General features: G+C 36.1%; 1 protein-coding gene across 1 annotated transcript in view; it reads left to right on the forward strand.

Annotated features, from left to right (window-relative positions):
* Positions 1 to 281: 281 nt before the first annotated feature.
* LOC122045534 overlaps positions 282 to 21404 on the forward strand; it is a 58882-nt gene continuing 37759 nt past the window's right edge. The window contains exons 1-3 of the mRNA XM_042605796.1: positions 282 to 491; positions 16292 to 16410; positions 17112 to 17194. Coding sequence (XP_042461730.1) covers positions 458 to 491; positions 16292 to 16410; positions 17112 to 17194 — 236 coding nt within the window. The 5' untranslated portion in view covers positions 282 to 457. The remainder of the gene's footprint in view (positions 492 to 16291; positions 16411 to 17111; positions 17195 to 21404) is intronic.

Genomic DNA, 21404 nt, shown 5'->3' on the forward strand with positions numbered 1-21404 from the left:
ATTTAGGGTTATAATACAAGGTATTTTAAGAAATTCGTTATTTGGTAAAATGTAAAATAAAGGGATAAAAGTGGGTATTTAAGAAATTCGTTATTTAAAAAAATTAATTTTTTTTTAATTGCTTGCTTTGCGTTTGGAGGGATAAAAGTGAGGATAGAGTTTGAGCTACAGACGTCCGCCAATTGCGAGTGATGAAGACTTGAGACGGCGAGGAATTTCCGTCTAATTGCGTGGTCCGAAATTACAATAAAGTGGGCGTTTGTGTTGGAGGATAGAGTTGAGCTACGGGTGTCCGCCAATTGCGAGTGAGTGGTCCGAAATTGCGTGGTCCGAAATTACAATAAAGTGGGCGTTTGTGTTGGAGGTTAGAGTTGAGCTACAGGTGTCCGCCAATTGCGAGTGATGAAAGCTTGAGACGGCGAGGAATTTCTGTCTTCGTGAATTCACTCGCTCGACGATGGCCGAATCGATCCACTCCCACGATGCTTCCTGTGAGTATATTACTAGGAGCTATTTGAAGTCCTTTGAGCTTCTTACATGAATCCAACACGGAGTTGAGTCATCTTCTCAGCCAGAGTTGACTCGATGTTGTGATCTGTTATATGCTTTTATTTCTTTTGCCAATTTACCAAATAGTGCACCTAAGGTTTTGAATTTACCAAAATATATATGCTACTTTAGTATTTATCAAAGATGCACCTTTTCAACTGCACTTTCTATTTTACCCTTTAATAATTGACTTTTTTCTACTATTCTTTTTTCTACTATTTTTTTTTCTTCTCTTTCTTCTCTCCTATGCATGCAATTTCTCTTATTTTTTTCTCTCTTATTTTTTCTCTCCTCTCTCTTCTCTTTCTTCTCTTTTTGCATGCATGCATAACATATAGATAACATGTTATAAGGTTTAGTTGATTTTTTATAGCATTTTAATACATTTAGAGAAGTCGAAATAAACAATAAATAACATATTCGAACTCTTTGTCATCTCAGAAATCCATAGGAACTGAAATGGGTACAATAGGAGCTCTCTATGTCCATCGGTAGATTTTGATCAAAACTCACTAATAGACCTAAAGATCTTAGATTGCACCTATTTCAATTACTGTGGATTTCTAGGGTTGCAAGGAGTTTAAATATGTTATCAATTATTTATTTCGAATTCTTGAAAGTGTTAAAATGCAATAAGGAAGAATCGACAAAAAATATACCAAAGATACACCTTTTCAACTGCACTTCCTATTTTACCGTCTTAATAATTGACTTTTTTCTACTATTTTTTTCTCTACTATTTTTTCTTTCTTCTCTTTCTTCTCTCCTATGCATGCAACTTCTCTTATTTTTTTCTCTCTTATTTTTTCTCTCCTCTCTTCTCTTTCTTCTCTTTTTTGCATGCATACATAACATATAGATAACATGTTATAAGGTTTAGTTGATTTTTTATAGCATTTTAATACATTTAAAGAAGTCGAAATAAACAATAAATAACATATTCGAACTCCTTGTCATCTCAGAAATCCATAAGAACTTAAATGAGTACAATCGGAGCTCTCTACGCCCATCGGTAGATTTTGATCAAAACTCACTAATAGACCTAAAGATCTTAGATTGCACCTATTTCAATTACTGTGGATTTCTAGGGTTGCAAGGAGTTTAAATATGTTATCAATTATTTATTTCGAATTCTTGAAAGTGTTAAAATGCAATAAGGAAGAATCGATAAAAATTTCTACGTTGGGCCTAATATGATTCTATATCAGGCCTAATGTAGAGATTTTTGACGATTCTTCCTTGTTACATGTTAACACCTCTGAGAAGTTGAAATAAATAATAGAGCCTGATATGATTCCATATCAGGCATAATGTGGAGGTTTTTAGTGATTCTTCTTTATTACATTTTTAAACCTCCGAAAAATTGAAATAAATAATGAATAGCATATTTGAATTCCTTGAAACCACAAAAATCCTCAGGAATTGAAATGGGTGTAATCTAATATCTCTCAGTCGATCAGTGAGTTTCAGTCCATAAGTAGATTTTAACCGAAACCCACTAATGGACCTATAGAGCTCCGATTGCACATTTCAGTTCCTATGAATTTTTAAGGTTTCAAAGAGTTCAAATATGCTATCCATTGTTTATTTCAATTTTTCAGATGTTTTAAAATGTAATAAAGAAGAATTATTGAAAACCTCCACATTGGGCCTGACACGGAATCATATAAGGCCCAACGTGGGCCTAATATGATTTCATATCTGGCCCAACGTGAAGGTTGTTGGTGCGGGAAGCATTCGACGATCGAACCAGTATTTTGATAATGACAAAGGATTCAAAGTTAAGGTTATGTTGTGATCTAACAGTTTGAATAAGCTTGCAGGAAAGTCCTAAGTGTACTTAGGCAAAAGTCCTAGCTGCAGTTAGGTAGGTGGAAAAACCTAGGGGGTGTAACCCTAGGTCATAGGGGGTGGTAACCCTATACGGAAAGTCTTGGTGGGTTGAGGTCTTCAGGCAAAAGTCCTAGGGGGTGGTAACCCTAGGTGGAAAGTCCTGGTGTCGCGATCCAGGTGAAAGACTGGACGGGTCGGGGAGCGGGCGTCCAACAGAAAGTCCGGAAGCATTGAGCACTGAGCAAAAGTCTAGTCGATCTGGATGATCGCACTGGCAACAGGTAACTCTCCTGAGAGGAGTAGGTGAGGACGTGTTCCCCGCAGAGGGAAGCGTCGGGTCGACCTAGGATTTCCGGTTGGGAATCCGAAGTCAGACCCGGACAGTCCAGAGATTGTCAAATACCTTTTTTATCATATTTATGTGTTCTAACCTTGTCTTGCAGGGTAAATGTATATTGTGTGGACTAACACATTGTGCAGGGACAAAAGAACACACTTCACCTTGGATGAACAGTGTCCGAGGCACCTCTATTGAGTTTGGAGGCGCCTCAGGTGCAAGCCGAAGCTAGCTGTCCAGAGGAGCTAGAGGCGCCTTGGACCGCGGCTTGGAGGCGCCTTCAGGTGGATAACGAGCAACGGTCAAGGCCTGATAAACAACGGCGGAGTCGGGATAAAACCTTGGGTTGGAGGCGCCTTGGAGCTTAATGGAGGCGCCTTGAAGACCCTTTATAAGGGGGTTTCGATCAGCAGTCAAAAATATCTTCTCCCAAGCGATCTTTCTGCTACAAGCTGCTAACAAGACGATCCCGAAGTACTGCAACGAGATCCCGACGACCCGAAGCTTCGAAATTGCTCATTCTTGTTGTCGGTATACTCTTTCAGTTTAATAGATTGTAATAATTCTATAATCGTTATTCGAGCTTATAGGTGTTGCCCACAGAAAGCGATCAACGATCGCGGGCCTTGGAGTAGGAGTCGCCACAGGCTCCGAACCAAGTAAACAACCTGTGTTTGCGTGTGTTGTGTTTTCTTTTATTTTCCGCTCCGTATTTACTCGACACAGTTTAAATCGAACGAAATAGCCACGAGCGTTATTCACCCCCCTCTAGCGCTTCTCGATCCAACAATTGGTATCAGAGCGGAGTCGCTTCGATTTGGTGCAACCACCAATCTAGCAATTTTTTCGTGGTATTTTCAATTTTTTCGGAGTCGACCGGAATTAGTATAATTACTATATTCCGATCTATTTCTCGCTCGAATCGATTTTTGCTCGAAGTTGGTGCAACACCACTCGAGTTCGTTTTTATTCTTTATACATCCCGCACTACTAATCCAAGACTTAGTCTTGGAATAGATTTTTTTTTGTGTGTACAGGTTTTAAAATGACACTTCAAGAAGGTTATAGCACCGCTCGACCACCGCTCTTCACCGGAGACGATTTCGGGTACTGGAAGAGCCGGATGGAGGCGTACTTGCAAACCCAGTTCAAAGTCTGGATGATCACCAAGACCGGCCTTGAACTCCCACTTGACGGCTTAGGCAAATTAGTATCATACCAAAACTATGACGCATCCTTAATAAAGAAAGTAGAGGTGAACGCAAAGGTAACCTGCATACTCCAGTGTGGTCTGACCAAGGAGGAGCTCAACAGAGTCGGACCATTCTCCAGCGCAAAAGAGCTATGGGAGAAGCTGATCGAACTCCACGAGGGCACCTCCAACACCAAGGTAAGCAAAAGAGATCTGTTACTTAATAAATTATATAATCTAAAAATGCAGGAAGGAGAGACAACAAGTCAACTCCACGCACGGATTCAAGATATTCTCAACTCCCTCCACGTGATCGGGCAAAAGGTCGAGAACAGAGACATCATAAGGTACGCTCTCAACGCATTTCCGAGGAGTACATTGTGGGCATCAATGGTAGATGCTTACAAAGTCTCCAAGGACTTATCTTCCATTAGACTAGACGAGTTGTTTTCTGAATTCCAACTTCATGAGCAGACTAATGCGCAACCAATCGAGAAAGGTGTAGCTTTGCTTGCAGGTACCAGTAGAACTCGCGAACCGAGATCACGACGAAGAATCGAACCGGGATCTGAAGAAGAACCCGACTCATACGATGAAGACGATGAACTAACAACAGAACTTGTGAACCTTGTGAAGAAGCTCTACAAGAAGAAGAAGGGCTTCAACAAGAGAGTCCTAAAGAAGGCAGTACAATCCAAGGAGGTTCAACCTAGTTCAAAAGTCATGTTCGAGGTGATCTGCTACGGGTGCAACCAGAAGGGGCACATCAAGGCCAACTGCCCAAATCAAAGGAAGCGAAGAAGCAGAAAAAGAAGAAGGTGTTGAAAGCAACTTTTGAGGAATCTTCAGAAGAAGACACCGATGACGAGCTCAACCAGACGAGCCTCCTCGCGTTGATGGCTCGGGATCAAATCAACGTGTCCGAGAGCGAGATCGAGAGCGAGAGCGAATCGGAAGCTGAATCAGAAAGAAGCCACGGATCCGTATCCATTTCCGAAGGGCCCAATCCCTCTGTAAGTATTCCTTGATTAAATAATTTAGTGAATTATTTATTACACAAATTAGCAAAATCAAACATTAGAGTCAAATCACTTCTAAAGGAAATAACGATCCTTAAAGAAGTGACTAACTCCAAACCTTGCCTGAACCAGTTCAGACTGGAAATTCAACTCAAGTTCAAAAGTTTGAGGAAGAAAATTCTAGTATGAAAACTCAGGTCAAGGATTTGGAGAAGACCCTAAAAGGATTTTCTTTGGGGTCCAATAACCTTGACTTAATTCTTGGGACTCAAAGAGCTATTTACAATAGAACTGGACTAGGTTTTAAATCCAAAAGGAAATATCGATCTTATCTATCCTTAGTCAACAAACCAAATAGTAAACTAGTCCAAGCATGGCTACCCAAGTCCAACTTGGTCAATCAAGTTGGACTTGGTCAATATTGGGTCCCCAAGGATCAAGTACATTACCTTGATAAAACTTATCGAGGCTATAGTCCAGGGGGAGCAAAAAGAAAAATTATTTTAATTATTAAATAATTAAATAAAAACTATCTTAACAAATAAATTTAAAGGCATATAATTCAAAATTAAAACTTTAAAAATAAGTTAAAAAGAAAATCAATAATGGAGGCTCCAGAATAGTTGACACCTCCAAAAGGAATCTACCCGACAGGGTAACCAAACGCAACCTACTCGGTAGGGTAATTAGGGTTAGAATAAAAAAGGGCTAAGTTTAACTTGACCCACGGTACTGGTGAAGTATTGGATGATAATACGTTAGGAAAGCTTAGTTTATGCATGTCTAGGAAGATATGACTTCGACTTGGTGCATTTGGTTAAGTGGAATTGACCGAAGCTACCCTTTATGGATCTTAACTAGTTAGACCAAGGTTTTGTACTAAGTTTAGTGGATAGGACTATTTGGAAAACCTCGAAGGCATGATTACTTTAATGATGTCCAAGTGACTCACCATAGCCCAGAAGTTTATCCAAAGAATGCTTATTTGTTGAGCCCAAAGCTAAACCTGAATCTAACACAAAATTAAACCAAACTCTATAATAAAACCAATTCATCTCACAAAATTATAGAATTCTCTAATTGAAAAATCTAGATCGGGTGAGATGACTAAGATCAAAATTAAAATTAAAATTAAATTTAAATTAAAATTAAATTAAAATTAAAATTAAAATACAATAAAATTAAATAAAATAAAATTTAATTAACCTAACATTTTTCAAATTTAATTAACTTAATATTTTTCAAATTCAATTAACTTAAATATTTTTTCAAATTTAATTAACTTAATATTTTTAACTTAAATATTTTTCAAATTTAATTAACTTAAATATTTTTCAAATTAATTAACTTAATATTTTTAACTTAAATATTTTTCAAATTTAATTAACTTAAATATTTTTCAAATTTAATTAACTTAATATTTTTCAAATTCAATTAACTTAAATATTTTTTCAAATTTAATTAACTTAATATTTTTAACTTAAATATTTTTCAAATTTAATTAACTTAAATATTTTTCAAATTAATTAACTTAATATTTTTAACTTAAATATTTTTCAAATTTAATTAACTTAAATATTTTTCAAATTTAATTAACTTAATATTTTTCAAAATTTAATTAACTTAACATTTTTAAAAATTAATTAACTTAATATTTTAACCAGCTCATAATCACTCATAGGAATAACTGATCACTAAAACCTAGATTGGGTGAGATGGAAAATTAAGGAGCTTATCTCAATCAAAGTATCTTTTGATCCATTAAAAAGAATCCAATTCAGATACCTTATATGTAGGAATTGGATCAATGGATGTTGGATAGTGGATGCTCCAGACATATGACTGGAGATAGGATGAAGTTCACTAAGGTCAAATACAAGAACCTAGGATCAGTTGCATTCGGCAATAACGATAAACTTAAGGTAATCAGAAAAGGTAATATCGAACTTAATTCCGATTTCATTATTCGAAACGTTTTATTAGTTGAAAATTTTAACTTTAATTTACTGAGTATAAGTCAATTGTGTGATAGTGACTTCTTAGTTATTTTTAATAACTCTGGGTGTTTAGTTAAAAATATTGATAACTCTGAAGTCATACTTAAGGGACTTAGGAAAAATAACATTTACACAATTGACCTGCCCATATCCTCAATAAAGTGTCTCTTGACACAACAAGAGGAAACCAACCTGTGGCACAGAAGACTGTGACACACCCATGTCAAACTCATTTCAAAAATGAGTCAAAATGGCTTAGTTAGAGGGCTACCAAAATTAAAGAACCTAGAAAATATAATTTGCCAGGCTTGCCAACAAGATAAGCAAACCAAATCAACTCACAAGTCAACCAACCAAGATAGAATTGACTTCTTACTTGAGCTCCTACATTTAGACCTATTTGACTCACATGGAACCAAGTCACTAAGCAAGAATCAGTACTACTTAGTAATAATTGATGATTACTCTAGGTACACTTGGGTAAAATTTTTAAAAATAAAAGATGAAACCTTTGAAGCTTTTAATAACTTTTGTAAGTTAATAGAAAATGAAAAAGATACCAAAATTAAAAGAATAAGGAGTGATCATGGGGGTGAATTTGAAAATCATAGGTTTACCCAATTTTGCAAAATTAATGGATACAAACATGAATTTTCATGTCCTAGAATCCCCCAACAGAATGGTCTAGTGGAACGGAAAAATAGAACACTACAAGAAGCAGCTAGAACCATGTTAAATGAGTATGACTTAAATCATCAATTCTGGGCCGAAGCAATAAATACAGTAAACTACATTCAAAATAGAATTTTAATCAACAAATTACACAATAAAACCCCGTACGAAATATACTATAACAAAATTCCTAACTTAAACTATCTAAACGTATTTGGATGTAAAGTTTATATTTTAAACACCAAAAATTACTTAGGAAAATTTACACCCAAATCAGTCCAAGGAATATTCTTAGGGTATTCCACAACCAGTAGGGCTTATAGAGTCTATAACCAAAATACCCTAAAAGTTGAAGAAACAACTAATGTAATCTTTGATGAAGAAAATAACCTACCTAATATAAATAAAAATGTTGACATTAACTCAAGAATTATTGAAGATGAAGAAATTCAACCTAACACTAGACCAGAGAAACCAACTACTGACTCAAGTATAAGACCAACCAGAATAAGTACTTCTCACCCACCTGACCAAATTTTGGGTGACCCAAACCTAGGAGTTAGAACCAGAGCTTCTTATAGAAACCTGAGTCAGATTGCACTTATTTCTATTGAGCCTAAGACTATAGAAGAAGCTCTACCTGACCCAGACTGGATCATTGCTATGCAAGAAGAGTTAGCCCAATTTGATAGAAACTAAGTCTGGGAACTTGTACCTAAACCCTTAGATAAGTCCATAATTGACACCAAATGGGTATTTAGGAACAAATTGGACGATTAGGGTGATATAGTAAGAAATAAGGCCAGATTAGTAACCAAAGGGTTTAGTCAGGTTGAAGGTTTAGACTATGACGAAACCTATGCACCAGTAGCTAGACTTGAATCCATTAGGATGTTGTTGCCCTATGCAGCACATAAAGGATTTAGGTTATACCAAATGGATGTCAAGTCAGCCTTCTTAAATGGGTTCATTAAGGAAGAGGTATATGCCAACCAACCCCCCGGATTTGAGGACGTAGACAACCCAAACCATGTATTTAGACTGAAAAAGGCCTTATATGTACTAAAACAAGCACCTAGGGCATGGTATGAATGGTTATCTAATTACCTAATATCCAAGGGCTTTAACCAAGGACAAATAGATCAAACCTTATTTGTCAAAACCTTAGAGAAAGACATCTTCATAGCCCAAATCTATGTTGATGATATAATTTTTGGCTCAACCAACACTAAACTTTTAAAAGAATTTGTTAAATTAATGGAAAATGAATTTGAAATGAGTTTAGTAGGGGAACTCAATTTTTTCTTAGGTTTACAAATTAAACAAACCAAAGATGGAATTTATATTTATCAAACTAAATATGCTAAGGAACTAATTAAAAAATTTGGCATGAAAAATTCAAAAATTATAAATACACCAATGACAACTAATATCAACATTGATTCTGACCTTGAAGGAAAACCAGTAGATCCAAAACACTATAGAAGTGTAATAGGTAGCTTACTCTACCTAACTGCAAGTCGACCCGATATACTATTTGCAGTAGGTATGTGCGCAAGATACCAATCCTGTACAAAAGAGTCACATCTAACATATGCTAAAAGAATACTTAGGTACATTAAGGGCACCCTAAATGTAGGACTCTGGTACCCTATAACTTGCACCTTTGACCTTTTTGACTATTCTGATTTAGACTATGCCGGGTACAAACTAGATAGAAAAATCACAAGTGGTAGCTGCCAAATTCTAGGTCAGTGCCTAGTAAGTTGGTCAAGCAGAAAGCAATACTGCGTTGCTTTATCCACTACTGAAGCTGAATACATAGCCCTACGAGAATGTGCTTCTCAACTTTTATGGATGATGCATACACTAAAAGACTATCAACTAGAATATAAAAATACAAAAATTTTTATTGATAATATAAGTTCAATTAATCTAACCAAAAATCTAATTCACCATTCTAGGACCAAACACATAGAGGTAAAATACCATTTTGTAAGGGATCATGTAGCGAAGGGTGAAATTGTACTCAACCATGTTGAGTCCAAATCAAACCTAGCTGACATTTTTACAAAACCCTTACCTGAACTTGAGTTCAGTACACTTAGAAGGAAAATAGGAATGTGTTGGGTAGAATAGATCTTGATTTTCAAACTCGTCTCTTACCTCTACTTTTAAATTTTTACTTGTTGTTCTAAATTAACTCAATTTAAAAATGTATTTAAAATTCTAGGAAAAACAATGTTTTCAAAATCCCAATCTTATTAGTTTTTTCAAAATTTGGACTTAGCCTAGGATCTTCCCCTTAGATATCATGCTCCCCTAGATTTTAGCTAGAGCATCTTACAAACACACTAGACATAACTTGTTTGTGTTTGAAAGAAACTTAGAACGACGTGAGATGCATAGGGTACATTCTGGACTCCAGAATGCTTATTTATGTGTATCATAGTGAGTCTGGGCATTAAAAACTAATTTTACATTAATCAAGTTAAGTGATCCAACCATAGTCAAATCTAACTGGATTACTAACTTAACTTGACTAACCAAGTGAAAACTGTTACCCTCTAGGTATTCAGCTAGTAGCTAAAGGTTAGACAGTTGGTTAAGGATATTAAAATTTCAAGTTGACTCATGCTTGCACCTTAGGGCTCTGATACCTCCCTAAAGGAAATTGGATTAGGTTCTTAAATTAACTCATGCTTGGACATTAGATTCTTAAATTACTCCTCCTACTTTGCCTTTAATTTAAAATTCTTTATTCGTCTAAATATTTTATGACTTATATAGACGTCTTTAAAATTAACTAAGTAAAATCAAAAGATCTTTTATTTTTTCAAAAAAATTCCTTGCAAAATGTTCTATTCAAACATTTTACAAAAAGTCTCAAGGTCACCTATTTTTTTTTTTCGAAAAGCTTTTCGAAATCAATGTCTTTTAAAAGGCTTTAACAATTTAACAAAATATTTTTTCAACAAAGTTTTTTTTTCATTACAAAACTTAAGCTTACTATTTTCAAAACTTGCCTCTCGAAAATCATTTGTTTCAATTTTTCAAAATTTACCCTCAATTTGCACAAATTTTTGCTAAGTAAAAGGAGTTGTTCAAAACTAAAGAAATGTCAATTTAGCTATCTTTCGATTCAAAACTAAAGCAATATTTTTACAACTTCGTGTGTAAAATTTCACTTACAAGTTGTTTTAAAATGTTGTCTTAAAAGTATACCCTTCTTTGTTAAAAACGTAATTTATTGGTTTTAAAACTTAATCCTTTCATCTTGTCTTTTCCATACAAAAGTTTTTTTTTGATATATGGCAAAGGGGGAGAGTAGGATAAATTCAAATTAAGGATAAGAAAAAGGAGAGCTCTTATTAAGGGGGAGTCTTAGACATTTAGCTTGCTTACGTTCTTACTTGAACTTTTTACTTAAAAAGTTTGCTTATGTTTATTGATACATTAATTTACTTAGGTTTGTTTTACTTAACTTTTGAATTTAAGTTGCCATAATAAAAAAGGGGGAGATTGTTGGTGCGGGAAGCATCCAACGATCGAATCGGTGTTTTGATAATGACAAAGGATTCAAAGTTAAGGTTATGTTGTGATCTAACGGTTTGAATAAGCTTGCAGGAAAGTCTTAAGTGTACTTAGGCAAAAGTTCTAGCTACAGTTAGGTAGGTGAAAAAACCTAGGGGGTGGTAACCCTATGCGTAAAGTCTTGGTGGGTCGAGGTCTTCAGGCAAAAGTCGTAGGGGGTGGTAACTCTAGGTGAAAAGTCCTGGTGTCGCGAACTAGGTGAAAGACTGGACGGGTCGGGGAGCGGGCATCCAGCAGAAAGTCCGAAAGTATCGAGCACTGAGCAAAAGTCCAGTTGATCTGGAGGATCACACTGGCAACAAGTAACTCTCCTGAGAGGAGTAGGTGAGGACGCGTTCCCTGTAGAGGGAATAGTAGGTGTCGGGTCGACCTAGGATTTCCGGTTGGGAATCCGAAGTCAGACCCGGACAGTCCAGAGACTGTCAAACACCTTTCTTATCATATTTGTGTGCTAACCTTGTCTTGCAGGGTAAATGTGTATTGTGTGGACTAACACATTATGCAGGGACAAAAGAACACACTTCACCTCGGATGAACAGTATCCGAGGCGCCTCCATGGAGTTTGGAGGCGTCTCAGGTGCAAGTCGAAGCCAGCTGTCCAGAGGAGCTGGAGGCGCCTTGGACCGCGGCTTGGAGGCACCTTGGAGTGGCATTGAAGGCGCCTTCAGGTGGATAACGAGCAGCGGTCAAGGCCTGATCGACAGCGACTGAGTCGGGATAAAACCTTGGGTTGGAGGCGCCTTGGAGCTTAATGGAGGCACCTTGAACACCCTTTATAAGGGGGTTTCAACCAACAGTCAAAAATATCTTCTCCCAAGCGATCTTTCTGCTACAAGCTGCTAACAAGACGATCCTGAAGTGCTGCAACGAGATCCCGACGACCCGAAGCTTCGAAATTGCTCATTCTTGTTGTCGGTATACTCTTTCAGTTTAATAGATTGTAATAATTCTGTAACCGTTATTCGAGCTTATAGGTGTTCCCCACAGAAAGCGATCAACGATCGCGGGCCTTGGAGTAGGAGTCGCCACAGGCTCCAAACCAAGTAAACTGCCCGTGTTTGTGTGTGTTGTGTTTTCTTTTATTTTTCGCTGCGTATTTACTCGACACAGTTTAAATCGAATGAAATAGACACGAGCGCTATTCATCCCCCTCTAGCACTTCTTGATCCAACAGAGGTTTTTATCGATTCTTCTTTATTATATTTTAAAGTGTGGGGAAGGAGTGCATATGCTTGAGGTTCATGGAGTTTTCCATTTGATCTTTGAGGCAGTGTTAAAAAAAAGAGAAATAAAAACATGGGGAATTTATTACAAGGATTAGAGGTCATAACAAATTGATATTGTGATGGAGTAGGAGTGAAGGTTTGAGTTTAAGTTTTGTAAGTTGGTCCTAGAGAATGTATTGTGGATATGCTTAGAGAATTTTCAAGAATAGAAGATGGACAATTCTGAAAAATAGAATTGGAATTGTGCAGAAATCTTATTGTTGTTGTGGGGTTTACAGTTCCTATCTCAAAGGTTGTTGAAAGCAAGTAAGTTGTTTCACAATTCTCTGGGATTGAATCACCAAATTGTCTAAAACATAGGCAACAACCATCTCAACATATTATTTCAGCTCATGTGGTAGAACAACAGCACAAAATCATTGTATCATGTTTAAACGGTTTTGTTCCAAGCCTTCATAAAAATAGTCCTATACAGTAGCTGATCCAAATTGAGCTCCTATCTTGCAATATCATTTTCTATTCTATCATTCCAATGAACTCACTCTTTATTGCCTTAAAGGCATTTGGATTCATCTAAGGAATTCTGTTGGGATTTATTTCAGAAATGATACTTCAGAAATGTGAATGCAGGGAGCTGTTGTTTGTGTTAATATACTATTTTTGACTCTTTACCTATGTGAAGTAAATGTAACCCTCAAGAAGTTTAGGGAACAAGTGCCATCTGTCACACCAATTCAAAATAGAACTAGAGTAAAAATTGATGAATCAGTAGTGTACGAATTTCTATTGTATTTTCTGACCACCAACAGCTTGAATTCGATCCCTAATTATTTCAATGCTAAATGACACATGTGTCTGAGCTGAATTCTTCATTGACTTAAGCTAGAATTCCCATGAATTGACAAAAATCTCCATGTTGAGCCTGATATGGAATCATATTAGGTTCAACGTGGACTCGATATGGAATGATATCAAACCTATGTTGGGCCTGATATGATTTCATATCAGGCCCAACGTGGAGGTTTTTAGCGATTCTTCTTTATTACATTTTAAAACCTTCAAAAAGTTGAAATAAATAATGATAGCATATTTGAACTCCTTGCAACCTCATAAATCTACAGGAATTGAAATGAGTGCAATCAGAGCTCTCTAGATCTATTAGTGAGTTTCAGTTAAAATCCACTGATAGACCTAAAGATCTCAGATTGTATCCATTTCAGTTCCTATGAATTTCTGGGGTTGCAAAGAGTTCAAATATGCTATCCATTATTTATTTCCGCTTCTCAGAGGTGTTAATATGTAATAAGGAAGAATTGCCAAAAATCTTCATGTTGGACCTAATATCATTCCATATCACGCCCACGTTGGGTCTAATATGATTTCATATTAGGCCCATATTAAGCCTGATATGATTCCATATCAGGCCCAATGTGAAGATTTCAATCGATTCTTCTTTATTACATTTTAACACTTTCGAGAAGTCGAAATAAACAATGAATAACATATTTGAACTCCTTGCAGCCCTAGAAATCCACTGTAGGAACTGAAATGGGTGCAATCTGAGATCTTTAGGTGCATCAGTGGTTTTTGACTGAAATCCACTGATGGACCTAGAGAGCTCCGATTGCACTCATTTCAATTTCTGTTGATTTCTGAGGTTGCAAGGAGTTCAAGTATGCTATCCATTGTTTATTTTGACTTCTCTAAATATATTAAAATGTTATAAAAAATCAACTAAACCTTATAAAATGTTATCCATATGTTACGCATGCATCCAAAAAAGAGAAGAAAGAGAAGAGAGAAGAGGAAAAATAAGAGAAGTTGCATGCACAGTTTCAAATTTCGTTCCGTGCCAGGCGAAATGGACGAAACTTACCATTCCGCCGGCGCACCGAAATCGACACCAAACTAGCGATGATTTCGTTGCGTCATGCTTCACGCGCTAGAGGAATCACGCGTGCTAGAAGGAATCACACGCGCTTGTCATCGCGAGACAACATGGGCAGCATCGCCAGATGCTTCCGGTGCTGCGAGAAGTGTTGCAGAGCGCCTGAACTGTAGCGGGCACTGGAGGCTTCACGACGCGACGTTTCTGGTTGCACTTAAAGCGTCATGGACGCCGGAAGCGTCGCCAGACGCCTCCGGTGTCGCCGGACACCTCCGACTCGGTCAGAGATGTCTGTGGGGCATTGGTGGAATCGTGGGTGGGTAGGCGATCGAACCTAAGTTTTTATTATGCAAAGGGTTCAAAGTTAAGCTATCTTGTTATCTAACAAGTTGAAGTGTGCAGGAAAGTTCTAGTTTAGGCTAGGCAGATGGAAAGTCCTTCTACGGTTAGGCAAGTGCAAAGTTCTAGCTACAGTTAGACAATGAAGTCCTAGTCTGGGGGACTGGGCAAAGTCTTGGCGGGGAGGACTTTGGGCGAAATCCTAGAGTAGAGGACTTTAGGTGAAAATCCTGGGGTCGCGGACACTAACTAGGTGGAAGACTGGATGGGTTGTGGAACAGACGTTTAGCATGAAGTCCTGAAGTCTCAGACGCCTAGCAAAAGTTCAGACGATTTGAAGGACAGATCTGACAAAAGGTAATTTCTCTTGAGAGGAGTAGATAAGGATGCGTTCCCCGTTGAGGGAATAATAGGTATCGGTTTGACCTAGGATTTTCGAAAAATCCAAAAGTCAGAATCGGATAGTCCGGAGACTGTCAAGTAACTTTATCAATCATATTTTATTGCGCTAACTTTGTCTTGCAGTGTATGTTTTGTATTTTGGACTAACATGACTTGCAGGGAGTGAAAAGCACAAAACAAGCTTGGATGAACAGTATTTAAGCCGCCTTCGGGGCGGTTGGAGGCGCCTCGGGTGGCTTGGCCGAAGGCTTGGGCGGAGAGGTGCATAGGCGCCTTCTATGCGCCTGAAGGCACATTGGATGGAAGACGCCTTCCATTAGATTGAAGGTGCCTTCAAAGGGATAAAGTTCATAGATTACGGAAGTTAACGTCTCCGATGCGAAGGGGATAAGTTGCATCGCTGGAGGTGCCTTCAATGAGGTTGAAGTGCGCCTTCAATGAGGTTGAAGGCGCCTTCAGCACTCTATAAAACAAGTCCTCAAGCAGATGCATGAATAGACTTGATTTCACGACTACTCTCTTGTGCGCTGCTCCAAAGACGATCTGACGAAGCCGTAATGCTACTCCGACAACTAGAATCTCACAATTTCAACATCGTCGTTGTCGGTTTATTGTAATTAAATTACTGCACTTGTAATTCTGCTATTTGTAAAGATTTTTTGAAATTATAGTGATTGCCCAACAAAAGTGATCAGCGATCATGTGCCTTGGAGTAGGAGTCGTCACATGCTCCGAACCTAGTAAAAACCAAATGTGTTAGATTGACTTTCTGTTTTCCTTCTTTATTTCTTTTCCGCTGCACTTATTCTTTACACGATCATTTTTAAACGAACATGAAAGCCACGAGCGCTATTCATCCCTCCCCCTCTAGCGTGTTTTGATCTTACAGTTGCATGCATAGGAGAGAGGAAAGAGAAGAGAGAGAAAAATGATAGAGAAAAAAAAACAACAAAAGAAGTCAGATTGTCAGGAGGGAAAAACGGGAAGTGCACTTGTACGGTTGTACCCTTTGATAAATACCAAAGTAGCATGCGTCTTTTGGTAAATTCAGAAACTTAGGTGCGCTGTTTGGTAAATTTAGAAGCTTATCGGTTGTTTTTTTAGTTACTTGGAAGCTTGCAGTGTGTCTAGATTTAATACAATTTAATTCTTTAGTTTTACATTCTCTAGAGCTGTACTCTGGTTTCAAAATGTGTGTATAATAAGCCATGTTCTGAATTTTTGCATATCACCGTTGCCATAGCTGTACCTCAACAAAGATTTGTAATTACAAACAACTATGGTGAGAAGCTTGTTGCCGTGCTACATGAAACTGGATCGAAGAAGCTTGTTATACTGTGCCATGGTTTTGGATGTACAAAGGTGAGATGTTCTGATAGATTTCATGTCTCTTTAGTCGATTTTAGTCTTCTTATATATATAACTTTCCATCAAGTTAATTCAGAAAATCATGTAAGAACTTTGAGTTGCTTTTAGATTCCATATCTATTTGTTTAGTGTAGCACTGAGGTAGATTCTATTTTTAGAGTGCATCTAGAAATTGTCCAAAATATTAGGGTCCTTTGTGTTAATCCAAAATTTAAGGGTCTTTTGTGGTGCTCCATTTGGGCCAAGTTATTTTTGACTGTTCTGGGAAACTTTCCTAGTTAATATAACTCTACGCTCAATACTATTCAGGATAGTTTCATTTAGTAATGATTTAATTTTCGCTGAAGCTGATAGCATGGGTGTTGGTGAACCAAAGTAGTGAACTCAAATTAATTTCTAGCCTGGAAATGCAAATAGGTATATTTTAAATGATGGCATGTGGTTGATCTGAAAGCTAATTTCAGCTTAGGTTTATGTTCTTATCTGTCTAACTTTTTTATTTTATCAAGTAGTGTGATAAAACATCAGGGTTGTTTATTATTCTTTAGCTTTTCTGGTTATTAAAAATGTCTGTATTGATCAGAGACCATACACTTTTCATATGTTTCCTTAATTGAGACTTCACTAAGCTTGTGAGTCATTTGAGATTAATTTGCCGATATGTTTCATCTGACTTTTGGAAATGCATTTTCCAGGATCATGAAATAATACTTAACCTTAGTGATGCAATAACAAGTAAAGATATCAGTGTGGTTCGCTTTGATTTTTCAGGAAATGGGTATGTTTTGTATTATCCCTCTGAATTTTATCATATCATATATCAAAAATATTTTTGTTCAAGAAAAGATATTGCATATGTGGTATCTTAATGACTTCAGTTAGCCATTTATAGTTTGTAAAGAGGATCAAGTTGCATAATTTCTTTGTGGAAGCATGTAGATGTTCCAGGTGAATCTATGGATAGTAGTGGAGTGTGGCTAGGATTCAATTATCCATTCCTTCTCAATCTAGAAGCAAATCAAATTTTAGTAAATATTCTTTCCCTGAGGCGTAGTGGGAGATGGAAAAGTGAAATTAACATTAACACACCAACAATATTGGAGAGGAAATATTGAAAATATTATTTCATATTAGATTTGCAAAAGGTAAGAAGGAAATCATAGGTAGGTACCATAAAGTGAGACAACCCTCGAAAACCACTTTCTCTTTCTCAAAAACCTTCTTCTTTTGGAGGCAAAGAAATCTTTTGCAATGAATATCAAATAAAGTATAATAAAAAAATTTGTAAAACTATGAAGTTTATAGGTAAAGACCTTGAGTTCGAAAATAAAAGCAAGACAATAAAAAGTAAATACAATAATTGAAGTGGGAAGAGCATAAACAATTTGCCACAATAGAATTGTTGGAAGAATGTTATCATTCGAGCTACCCTTACCTCCCCTTTTATAGCTCTCCAAATGGGTATGGAGAAGCTCCAACAACTGCTCTACATTAATATCAGTGAACTAATTTAAGTAGTTTGTACACTAGAGCTTGATTTACATAAAACCAGCTATTGAAATTAGCCAACTCAAAACCTTTACACTAGACCATAGTCCATGCTAGTGGACTCTTAACATGTATTAGTTGACTCTTCTAGATAAGCTCGCACACTTAACTCTTGGGTAATCTTAATGAAATAAAGTGATTCATGCTTATCATTCAACTCATTCAACTTAACTTGTCTCAATTGACTCTAGACTAGTGAGTCGACTCACTCTAGATAAGCTCCCACGATATGATATTTTGAATTCAAAATTAATTCAAACGACTTAGCAGTCAACTAACTTGGCTTTAGTTGACTGCCCAATCAACTCTATCATAAGAAAAAATATTCTATTTGCTTAGAATAGAGGCTTAGTTGACTAACCTGTCATCAATTGACTAATTTATGATTTAGTTGACTCAATGTTCCATTAAGAACTTTCTATTCATAAGAAATGCATATCTGGTTGACCGCTTTGTCAACTAATAAGGCATTAGTCTACTCAACTCTAAATGGCTTAGTCAACTAATAAGGCATTAATCAACTCAACTCTAAATTGAACATGTATATTTGCAAGCAGTCTATCTTTAATCAAGTTTCTAGTTGACTAACCGTGTCAATCGTATATGACCATTCGTAGTCGACTGAATTATGAACTTTGACGTTAAAACACTTGTTCCTTGGTCAAGCCTTCACTTACATAAAAGATCTACCTAACTCCCAAAATATAAGTCTCTCTTAGCCTCATGTTGAAGAGATCTTATCTCCAGTCTCTCATAACTCATATGCCAAGAAATCTTACCTCTGAGACTTCTTGTGCGTAGATATCCAGTTGTTCTAAACCTATCAAGACTTTTTATCTACAAGTATTCGGTCGTCCTTTACTTGCTAAGACTTCTTCTATATATATATATCTTGTTGTCCTCGACCTATGAGGACTTGTCGTTTGCATGTATCTAATTGTCCTCAATCTACTGGGACTTTACATCTGGTATAAGGCCTCTACGCAGGGCCCGCCTTGACTTTTCGGGGTCCTTGGGCGAAAAGAGAAAAGGGAAGAAAAAAAAATTATACTAACGTACAATTTGAATATAGTTTAATAGGAAAACTTAAAAATTAAAATATTTCATTTAAAATATGATAAACTTCATACAAAATATATTTTTCAAGATTTTTTAAAAAGTACAACACTATATAAAATATATTTCCTAAGTTTCATTGAAAAAATCTATATCTTCCAATATTTTGAGAAACAAAATCATTAATAAGGTTTTCAAAATCAAATTTTTCTAATACCTCATTTTTGCTATATAAAATTGTCAAGCCATTTATATTCAAATCATTATCATCATCTCTCAATTCTTTCTGCTCATTCGTTGCATGATTATGATCATCATTTTCTTTCAATTCTTCCCACTCATTGATTGCGTTATCATTTAGTTCTTCTTGATTACTCAATTGCTGCTCATTTGTTGTATGATCATTTATTTCTTCTTGACTTTCTTCTTGTAATTCATCAATTGAAAATGCTTTAAAAAACTTACAAAGAACATCTTTGTGAGTTTTAATAATCTGTTTCACTCTTTTTCTTTGGTTTCTTTTTTGTCTCCAAGATTGATATTTCTTTGAAAATATGTTTGTACAACAAATTTCAAATGTAAAAATAAAACACACAAAACCAGCAACAAATCTAACAATGAAACAAACACAAGCAGTGAAAATAATAGTTGAAGAACAATAAAGCCTAGTGAAAATAATAGTTGAAGAACAATAAAGTCTGGTTTATACTTGAAGCAATCGATATAATCTATTCTATGATAATTAAAATTGGGATGATTTATTTTAACTCCTTCAAATATGTAAGAAAAATCATAAAATATTGGCTCCAATACAATATTAAAATTTAATATTGAATATTGACAATAAGAAAAAATATAGATAAGTAGGTAACTTATGTTGTAAGTTTATATATTGATTAATGATGATATTGATGAAACTAAAATTTCAATTGGAGAATAAACTTTTCTGATTTAATTAGAAGAGACTCAAAGGAGAAAAAAGGACGCAATTAGCGTTCAGGATATATATTTTACTCTTTGGACTTCTGCAGACAAATTAATGAAGAAAGAGTTGTACAAACAATAAAATCTTGGAAAGAGAAAAAATGATCGTTTACCTTCATTCTTTTTTTCTTTCTATTATTTTTTAGATTTTTTTCTTAAATTTTAATAGAAAATATATTTTTTTGGACCTTTATTAAAACAATTCAACCATATATATTTGGACCTTTATTAAAATAATCCAATAATTTTTTTTTAGTTTTTATTAAAACAATCTAATTATATATAATATATATTATATATGCATGTCAAATTTAGGGCCCCGTAAAAATCGAGGGCCCTTGGCCATCGCCCCCGGTGACGTCTCAGGGCCGACCCTGCCTCTACGTATTCCCCATCTACCAACACATGTTGGAGTTTCTTACCTTGACCCATGTGATCTACAGTCATATATCAAATTTCCTTTTTTGATAAATGTGTGGTTTTAATCTCAACCCACTTTGATTTCATCCATTGCACATGTGATGTTAATGTTAAGTAACCTGCATACTTGATGAAACAACCCTAATTTTTTTTTGCACCATATAACATTCCAATGAAATAAGAAAAATCGGCTGCAATTGATAAACCATACCCTTACATTCAAACCCATTATGAGTACCAAAAAGAAAGAAAGGTTTCTAAACCAGTCAAACATCTTAGAAGTTTGAATTCAATACTATTTTATTCTTTCTAAATCATAATCAATGTTTATTTATTCTTATTGCAGAATTGTAAGGTCCCCGCCTCCCCGGGATTATACTAGCCCAGTCTGATCAAGGGTCTGAGTCTCCAACGTCGTCAGTTTCTTCACCTACCACAAAACTAAATCTATTAAACCACAATAGCAAAAATTCCATAAACAATCGCATGCATCATTAAATCTACATTTACTTGAAATTTCTTGTCAAAGAACAAGTAAACGGAAATATAGGCATCTACCATGAAGCGTCAAACTTTGAGTATCATCCAACATTTCACGTATCCTTTAAAATCATCATATTATATAGCATTATCCTTTAGCATTTATCATATATGCAATGACCGCCTTTCTAAAACCCTAACTTAGGGCATGGACGTTACTTTTTTTTTTTTTTATCATATTCGTCTTCCTATGGGAAGATTGGGAGGTCTACTCCTTACTTGTTCCTATTGGGAGGTCCACTCCATACTTGTTCTGAGTGATAGGGTGCCATTTCGAGCCAACACAAGTCCTTAATGGAGTCTGGAGCTTTTAGAGTGCCTTGGTCGTGTGGCACACACGGCCGGGTAACCTTACCCGAGAAGGGAAAGGACATAGTCGTGTGAGGTACACGACCGTGTAGCCTTACCCAAAGGGAAGAAGGGCATGGCCGTGTGACATT

The sequence above is a fragment of the Zingiber officinale genome, chromosome 2B, assembly GCF_018446385.1.
Source record: "Zingiber officinale cultivar Zhangliang chromosome 2B, Zo_v1.1, whole genome shotgun sequence".
NCBI classification, from domain to species: domain Eukaryota; kingdom Viridiplantae; phylum Streptophyta; class Magnoliopsida; order Zingiberales; family Zingiberaceae; genus Zingiber; species Zingiber officinale.